Genomic DNA, 9661 nt, shown 5'->3' on the forward strand with positions numbered 1-9661 from the left:
TGTGTGTGTGTGTGTGTGTGTGTGTGTGTGTGTGTGTGTGTGTGTGTCCAGGACCAACAATACCACAAGAAACTGAATTAAGAGTCACGTGTCACCTGAATGATAAGATATTAGCTCAGTCTATCTTTCCATCAATTGTTTACACACATTCATGTATTTGCACATTAAAAGAGAAATCTGAATGACTCAGCAAACAATAAAAATGACCAAAAATCACAGAATATATGAAAGCTTGTTAAGGTAAAAGAAAATAGTTGTTGTTCTGATAAAAAAAAGAACATGCAAACCTTTTTTTAAGATGTAAACGTGGGACCTTTTTTCACTGTTAGATTGTCAGTTATCAGTTAAAGCACAGGAGCATCACAGAAAACAAATACCTTCATTACTCAAAGCATCATTTGATATTATGTGTATCCACACATAGCCATCACATATAGTATATACCATTGACTGTACATAAATGCATGTTATACATAAATTAATATGGATTTAAATAGACTCATATATATTCTTCTTGAGGACATCTTCAGAGTTTGAAGGGTAAAGAAGCCTTTCGGGTAAAGGCTGTTTGAGCCTCTTCTTCTTCTCTTCTTTGAGTTTTATTGCATCTATATAATAAGCAGCAATGGAATTTACTAAATTTACAGAAGAGCCCTTATTTTTTGTTTTGTCTTGTCAGAAATCTCCTTAGAAGATTCACTTATTGAGAGAAGCACACATTGGTTTGTATTGTAATTTGCAGAATCTGCTTTAGAACAGTGGGTCTCTCAGCGCCATCTAGTGGGCCGTGGAGGTACTGCCAAATAGTTAGCTTAGATTCTTATATCTAAAAGCGCTCTAAAATTCACATCAATTAAAAGAACTAATTAAGAATTATTTTTAATGAGCAATTACGTTTGAATATCACATCATCATGTAGAGATGAGCTTGTTTTGCCCACAGACTGTAATGTACTAAATGAACATCATGCTGTATTGAAGAAGACTTGAAACTAGAGATTGAGACCATAAACTCATGTTTACAATGTTTACTTCTAATAAATCAAGAGAGAAGTAGAGTCATTTTCTCATAGACTTCTATACAACCAGAGGAGTCGCCCCCTGGTGGACACTAGAGAGAATGCAGCTTTAACACATGAAGCTTTGGCTTCACTTTAATGAACCGGAGGTTGCCGGCTGGTTTTGCCACTGTAGCTAGCTAACATTATCTTGGATGCAGTGACAAAAAATGAAAATCAGTCTTTAAAACTAAAAAGTGATGTCGGGGACGACCCTGTGCCAGTTAAAGTTCCATGTTGTAAGGAAATATGATCCTGATTACGTTAAATTTGGATTCATAATGGCGTTCATTACAGCTGACAAAGGCACATATTTACAGACTATTTTTTCTCTTTTTTTATGTTTTGTCATTTATTTAAAAAAATTTTTAACAATCAGAAGTGGGCCTTCAGTGATAACAGGTTGAGATCACCTGCTGTAGAACATCCAACATGGCTGCTGAGAGCCCTTTGTAGAGCATCTCTCAGCACTGAACCACAAAGCCGTTCCTGCTGCTCTGACTTGCCTGTAAACCGTTAAATCACTTCTATTACCCTCGGAGGGATTCGTCCACTTTGTCCCGCTGCCTCTCGCGGTGAGATTTACATCGAGCCGGCCTGCAGCCCCTTTTCAGTCGGCACATGTCCTCGCTATTGTCCAACTCTTACAACCTCAAACTTAATTTCCTGGAAGTGATGTGGCTCTTCGTGCTTCTCCCAGGGTTCCGTTCTCTCTCTGCGGGCCTGACCCGTCACGGCGAGCGGCGCTCCCCAAAGGCCCCGACGGCAAGAATCAAAAGTGCGCCAAGGCTTAGCGTGGCTTTTGTCCCGCTAATTAGCATAGTAATGATTAAAGAGGATTAGTCGGTCAATTCATTTGGATGTAAATGTGTGCACTCTTAACCGAGCATGTGTGATTTCGTGTTGGAAGTTGTTTATTAAAACGACGGTGTGTTTTGTGTGTGTGTTTTCTTGTGTGTGTTACGTCGTGGGGACATAAATCTGATCACACATTGTGGGGACCCGGTCCTCACGAGGCTAAACATTTTATTTCATGTGTGTGGTTTTGTAAGTGCACTTGAATGTGTGTATGTGTGCGTGTGTCTGTAGCACACAGATAAAAAGTTAATTTACTGAACAACATAAGCTTGGACAGCCAGCACTCCACAAGCACAACCACTCTGTTTCCATTTTTCTTTATTTGGATAAATATATTTTTCTCAATATATAATCATATACTTATATCAAGTATATTTTATATACTTAATTTTTCTTATTATGTTTCATCTTCAACACCTCTAAACCAGCAGTGTGTCAGCTTTTTGCAGGTTTGCATCTGTCCTTAGTGATAGAGTATATATATATATACACAGCAGTACTGTTTCTTCTGCTCTGAATACCTCTACCTCTGTTCATGTTGTACTTTTGTTCTACTTCTGAATAGAGGAATTATCCAGCTGCATCGGCTGGTTTCAGAGTTTTAATCTGCTGTGACGGCTTTCAATGCTGCTGCAAAGTCTTCTACAATCTGACCATTCAGGGGAGACACTGGTGGTTTTGTGTGTATGTGTGTGTTTGTGTGTGTGCACGTGCTGGGCCATGTACTGCATGTTTCCTCGTTAATTAACCTGCTCGTCGGTGACGTTCCAAATCACCCAGGCGAGTTTACATTTCCTCCTGAAAATCTCATTAGTGCCTCACCACTGAGGATTCAACACTCTGTCACCCTGCCAACAGCACACACTCTCACACACACTCTCACACACACACACACAGACACACACATCATTCAACAGGAGAAAGGCAATCTCTACCGCTGTTCCCCCCGTAGCACCGAGACATTTCCCTGCCGTCTCTGTCGCCCGAGACCAAACGTCCCATATCTCATTTTCCTCCCTCCCTAATCGGATTAACCCCCGGCGTCCCTCAGCAGGCCCAGTTTCTCTATCAATGGGCGACAGCTCGGCTCCTACAGCGTGCAGCTGCCTGTAAAAAAGAAACAGTCTTTTCACGGAGAGATGTAGCCGAAATCACCGGCTGCAGTAATCTGCGGTCTTTAGCAGAGGGAACAGAAAGGAGAGGGGGATCTGGGTTTGATTTATCGTCGGCCGCTTTGTTCGCTTCGATTGTTCTTGTGGAAGGGAGTGCGTGTTAAATGGGGATGTTATAGGAAAGAGGAGGGACTGTCTCTCTTTCATTCTGTTCACTTGCAAATTCAAAATGTGTGTGGATGCACTGTGTTAAGCAGAGGCTAGCAGATATATGTTCATATTATACTCTTATAAATTAGTCACATGTATTCAAAAACGTGTAGGTTCATAGCACCGATACATTTTCACATTATTACTATTTGGTAGCATTACTGTAACCTGCATGTGAATCCTTGTTCCTGTAAACTTCTGGACTGATGATAAGCTTTTAAAAAGTCATCTGGATTAACTCCAACATTTAATTGACTTTACTTTTTCAACTATTTTTTTACTTTTATACACGAAACTTCTAAAAAACAACACATTCATTGTTAATGACAATAATAATGAGGAGGGGAAAGTGTCGTAGAAATGAAAAAATGCGTTTGACACTGAAATGATGTCATACAAAGATGTGATGAGATGTTTGACACATTAATATCCATGCAAACATTTATCTCAACTTAAATCAAAGCCAAAATGACAAGAAAGAAAAAGTCATGTTATTGATCTGTAATGATCTCCTCATCAGCCCCATCTTCTCATTTTATTCTAAGAATATTCTCTATTTTTGTAATTAAACAGTTTTTTCCTGTGAATGCATATTTTGAAACATTCATTTAAAGTGTGTATGTGCAGCACTGGTCTGATGAACAGGGATAGAATAACTAATGGTTTGTTCTTTGGCCTCTGTCCCCTTCGTCTCCCTCCTTTGTCCTCACTTCCTCTCTCCCTATGTCGTCCTCCCCGTCTCCTCCCCTCTCAGGTGTTCCTCCGGGAGTCTCTGGAGCATCGCCTGGAGAAGCAGAGGGAGATGGAGGTGCTGAGGGCCGCCGTGATCATCCAGGCCCACGTCATGGGCTACATGGCCCGGTACGACTCGATGTTTAAAGTTAAATATATCAGAAACAAGTGACGTGTTCGTTCTGACCCAAAGTCCCGTTCGTTGACTGATCGTGCTGATTTGCCGACGCTGTCCCCCACACACACAGGAAGCAGTACAGGAAGCTGCTGCAGTGCATTGTGGTCATCCAGAAGAACTACCGGGCTTTCTACTGGAGGAGGAAGTTCCTGCTCGTCCGCTGGGCGGCGCTCACCTTCCAGAAGCGCGTCAGAGGCCAGCTGGCCCGACGGGCCTTCAGCCGGCTGCTGGAGGAGAGGAAGAGGAGGGAGGAGGAGGAGAGGAAGAGGAGGGAGGAGGAGGAGCAGCTGGAGAGGTGGGCTAGTCAAGTAAAAGGAGGAGTTAGTGGTATTTGGCATAGAAATTCTACCAGTTGCTACTCTCATGTAATCCGTTAAAACCCTAAATACTGTCATGTCTGCTGCATTTTACGCGTTACTTTTCAGGGCTGTGTGTAGTTCAAATGAAAGTAGTTTGCAGTTCGGATGAGCAGTTATAGCCACAATGAATGAGTCATGAGTCTAGTTTTTTGACTTAATATTTGCACATATAACTCATACTGTTGTTGTTTGGATTGATGTGTCGGGCCTTTACAATCTGTACTCCTGATGGCTTTTATGGAATTTTAATGCCACGATGAGACAGGAAATGAAATGACTTGTTTCTCCGGTAGAATCTCTTACCGTCAGTCAGCTGACTCCGTCTGTCTGTTTGTGTCTCTGCAGGGTGAGACAGAAGCTGGAGGCTGAGAGACTCGCCAGAGAGGTACGATGAAACACGATTATTTAGGAGTTCATTTTTATGATTTTAGATATTTCACTGATCATTTGTTTTGCAGAGGAGCCCAGTTTCTAAACACGTTCAAATTGCATTTAAACAAAGATTTAATTCAGATGACAGGAAGTGTTTCTGTCACAGAGTTTTCATATTTTTGTCTTTTTTTCCATGCTCAGGCTGAGGAGGCCAGACGACTGGAGGAGCTTCTTCTGGCTGAGGAGTTGGCCTCTCTGGCTTTGCCTCAACCTGCAGCAGCAGCTGCGGCATCAGCGGACACCTCGGAGGAGCCGCAGTTGGCGGAGTCGGCAGAGGCCCTCGAGGAAGCGTCCGAACCGGACGAGGCAATCATTCCTCACGAGGCTACTCAGGTGGAGGAGATCCTGCGACTGGAGCGGGAGATCCAGTCGCTGCAGAGGCAGAAGGAGCGTCAGGAGCTCTCCCTGACGGAGGCCTCACTCAACCGGCTGCAGCTCCTCCGCGACCAGGAGCTCCGGCGCCTGGAGGACGAGGCGTGCAAGGCGGCGCAGCAGTTCCTCGACTCGCTGAACTTCGACGAGATCGACGAGTGCGTGAGGAACATCGAGAGCTCTTTGGGAGTCGGCGAAGGGGAGGAGAAGGAGAGCGGACGGAGGAGAGGCAACGAGGAGGAAGAGGTCGACGAAGGGTTCGAGGCGGATGACGAGGCCTTCAAGGACTCGCCCAACCCGAGCGAGCACGGCCACTCGGACGGCCAGCGGACGAGCGGGATCCGGACGAGCGATGACTCGTCTGAAGAAGACCCGTACGCCAATGACGGTGTGACCCCACCGCTGCCGCCAACCGCCCTGCAACACCAGCCGCTGCCTTTACCGCCGGTGCCCCCACCCTGCCACGCCGCCTCATCCAGCGGGGACTCGGCCTACTGTCACCCACAGGCTTCGACCGAGGCTCCGTCCGATGACTTGGTGGAGCTCATACCGCCGGACGAGGATTCGGACTACGACCAGGACGACTACGACGAGGGCGCCATCGTGTCCAGTGGCAGCGTGGCCTTCTCCAACCCTCGCAGTGGCCAGTGGTCTCCTGACTACCGCGGCTCTGTTGGCACCTACAACAGCTCAGGAGCCTACCGCTTCAGCTCGGAGGGGGCCCAGTCGTCGGTGAGTTGGTGCCAGGCGGCAACCGCCGGTTCTGCCGAGTGAAGTGTCTTAAAACTTGCATTCTCTCTAGTGTCCACGAGGGGGCGACTCCTCTGGTTGTATAGAAGTCTATGAGAAAATGACTCTACTTCTCTCTTGATTTATTACCTCAGTAAACATTGTAAACATGAGTTTATGGTCTCAATCTCTAGTTTCAATCCTTCAATATATGGTAACATCGTCGAACTCGAGGCTTCATAACATTAGTCCGCAAACCAATGGGCTGCACATCCTGAATGTCTCATTGCTGTTGTTTTTATTCCAGTTTGAGGACAGCGAGGACGACTTCGACAGACTCGACACCGATGACGAACTGTCGTACCGGCGGGACTCCGTCTACAGCTGCGTCACGCTCCCGTACTTCCACAGCTTCCTCTTCATCAAAGGTATCTCCTTCAGTACTTACACTTCTTTAGAAAAACATTAAAAGGACTGAAATAACCTCTGACTTCTATAGTCCACGAGGAGAGATGAGTCCTTCTTTGGAACAATATTGTAGTGTTACTTCGTCCATTTTCAACCTTGTTTTACGTACCCTGAACTCTCACAATGGAAATAAAGAAACATCGTTTTTTACGTTTCTGAGTTACTCACAAAACATCCAAAATAGAATTAGCAACACGACCGTTTTCATATGTTCAGAAGAGTGTGACGACATGCGTTTCCTCTGCAGGCGGTCTGATGAACACGTGGAAGCGGCGCTGGTGCGTTCTGAAGGACGAGACCTTCCTGTGGTTCCGGGCCAAGCAGGAGGCTCTGAAGCAGGGCTGGCTCCACAAGAAGGGAGGCGGCTCGTCGACGCTGTCCCGCCGCAACTGGAAGCGCCGCTGGTTCGTGCTGCGGCAGAGCAAGCTCATGTACTTTGAGAACGACGGCGAGGACAAGATGAAGGGGGTGCTGGACATGCACGACGCCAAGTAAGGACCAATCAAACATGGCCGAGTCAGTTTAAGACCCGAAGACATCAAATTTGTTCACTTTTTTATCTTTTATTGCTGGCAACAATAACTAGCATGAATTATTAATACTTTATTACTTCTTAGTAATCAAACAGAATGAGGAGTGGACTGTAATTAGTGTTGGAGAAGCTCATTTCCATTATTGCGTATTAGACATGCAGGCTGAGATTTAGACTCAAGGAAACGGACACAGCTAGACATCTGACATATGAAATAATCATAATTACAATATTGTCTCAATAACTAGGATGCAGTTCTTCTAATGACCACTAGATGCTGATTTTACAATAACAGATTTGAAGTAACTTGAAAATTGCCAACTTCTTTTCTAGAAGTGTAAATCCAGAACCTTTTAAACAAAGTTAGTGTCTTTCTTACATACATTTATATTCCTTTATTGTTTTGTGGTACTTGTTTTGAAAATTATTGAAACTATTGTAAGACCGCAGTGATTCAATAATAATTCATAATTCCACGTCACCTTTCTGAGGGCCAGAGTACTATACTATACTATATTATGACTTTATTATTTTTATTGCACGCTTTGTTATTACACCCTTCATGACATACTATACTATGTATTTTCATGGCATGCCAAACTGCCTTTTTATGATGTGCTGTACTATAAATTGATTTTTTTATGTTTTTGCAACGATGAATTTCAAGCTGAGCCCTCGAAGGCGACCCGCTTGTGGAGAGATTCATCTGTTTCTGTTTCTTGTGATCTGCAGAGAAATCATCGATAACACCGGTAAGGAGAACGGAATCAACATCGTGATGCCAGAGAGGACCTTCCACCTGATCGCAGAGTCCGCCGAGGACGCCAGGTACATTGTGTTTGTTTCTATTATTACTGTTTAATGTACGCTGTGTATCATCTTTCATGCAGAGATGAAGCCCAAAACATTATTACAATGCTGACGTCACACTATCATTATCATTCTCTCTGAATCCTTCTACTTTTATCATGTTACATTTACATTATTTCTACACACACATGTATTTATTATCCCTGTGTTCTTACTGTACCATCTACTGACACATAGATAGTAATAGGGATGCATTAATACAACATTTTCCTCAAGGTTATATCTTATACTTGAATTTACATTTATAAATCATGATACACTATCCCAAATATATATTGTTCCTTTTGTTTTTTCATGTTCACACAATTATATCTCCATTTAGGGAGAGAAGTTGACTCAAACAACATGTGATGATGTTGATGTTGATGTTGATGCTGATGCTGATGTTGATGCTGATGCTGATGCTGATGTTGATGCTGATGCTGATGCTGATGTTGATGCTGATGCTGATGCTGATGTTGATGCTGATGATGTTGATGCTGATGATGCTGATGCTGATGATGCTGATGCTGATGATGCTGATGCTGATGCTGATGCTGATGATGTTGATGCTGATGCTGATGATGCTGATGCTGATGCTGATGATGCTGATGTTGATGCTGATGCTGATGATGCTGATGATGTTGATGCTGATGCTGATGTTGATGCTGATGCTGATGCTGATGCTGATGATGCTGATGCTGATGCTGATGTTGATGTTGTCTCCGTGTTTACAGCCAGTGGTTCAGCGTGCTGAGTCAGGTCCACGGCTCTACAGAGCAGGAGATCAGAGAGATGCATGACGAGCAGGCCAACCCCCAGAATGCTGTGGTGAGTACTGCCGGGGGAAGCAAAGCACTCATGTGAAGAGTCTGAATAAATGCTCAGATTTCTACCTGATTCAGCTGCTTCACACATAACATGTCAGTTTGTCCTTTGTTGTGTTTGAAGCCTCAAATCAGGAGTTTAAATGATTTGTAGAATACAAATCGATACACAGATTTTCTGTATCTGTTTTTGGCTAAACCAGAGGAAAAGATATCTGAAACGTCTAAATATTTAATCACATTGATGCAAAACAATCCTGATCCTTGATGTACGGCATGGACCACTGTGGTCTGATACATCCAGTGTGCTCAGTTAGGCTCAGGAACATTACCATTAGCTTAAAGGCCGGCAGGTTTAATTCCACTCCAGAGGACAGACTGTTGGTTGTGTGAGAATGAGGCGCTCTCTTTGTTTTACTGTCCCGTCTACATAAGAGACGTATTCTTTAGCTAAATTACCTCCTTTTATGTTGATTTATTTTAGCTGGATGATTATGAATAACCTGACTTGTGTTTCAGGAAAAGGAACCTTTTTATAGCATATTTTATTCGCCAAGTCTGAGAGAGAAGGCAGAATATTTGGGCAAGATATATATGAAAATAAATGAATAAATCCAAAGATATTAAAATGATAGAAACCTCAATATAAATAAGGTACAATTAGACAATAACAATACATTATCAATTACACTTAATACATCTCCACACAATTCATCTTCTCTTTAATTACAAATTTCCTTCAGTTTCCTTTGACTTTTGAATCCACTGAGTCATCATCTGAACAGTGTTAGGTTTATTCTGAATCCACTCGACCTCGTTCGTTTGTTCTTTTCTGTTCTGTTGTGGTCGTTTGTGTTGAACAGGACACAGGTGTGTTGGTAAAGCCACATCCTCTTTTCTGTGTGTGTGTGTGTGTGTGTGTGTGTGTGTGTGTGTGTGTGTGTGT

General features: G+C 43.5%; 1 protein-coding gene across 2 annotated transcripts in view; it reads left to right on the forward strand.

The window, feature by feature from the left end:
* LOC116399785 (unconventional myosin-X) overlaps positions 1–9661 on the forward strand; it is a 38495-nt gene that overhangs the window by 21192 nt on the left and 7642 nt on the right. For both annotated transcript variants that reach the window (XM_031877184.1, XM_031877185.1), the window contains 8 exons: positions 3992–4098; positions 4218–4442; positions 4852–4891; positions 5080–6042; positions 6347–6467; positions 6755–6998; positions 7772–7867; positions 8626–8719. In XM_031877184.1, coding sequence (XP_031733044.1) covers positions 3992–4098; positions 4218–4442; positions 4852–4891; positions 5080–6042; positions 6347–6467; positions 6755–6998; positions 7772–7867; positions 8626–8719 — 1890 coding nt within the window. The remainder of the gene's footprint in view (positions 1–3991; positions 4099–4217; positions 4443–4851; positions 4892–5079; positions 6043–6346; positions 6468–6754; positions 6999–7771; positions 7868–8625; positions 8720–9661) is intronic.

The sequence above is a fragment of the Anarrhichthys ocellatus genome, unplaced genomic scaffold (genome assembly GCF_004355925.1).
Source record: "Anarrhichthys ocellatus isolate YVR2014 unplaced genomic scaffold, GSC_Weel_1.0 scaffold128, whole genome shotgun sequence".
Lineage (NCBI taxonomy): Eukaryota > Metazoa > Chordata > Actinopteri > Perciformes > Anarhichadidae > Anarrhichthys > Anarrhichthys ocellatus.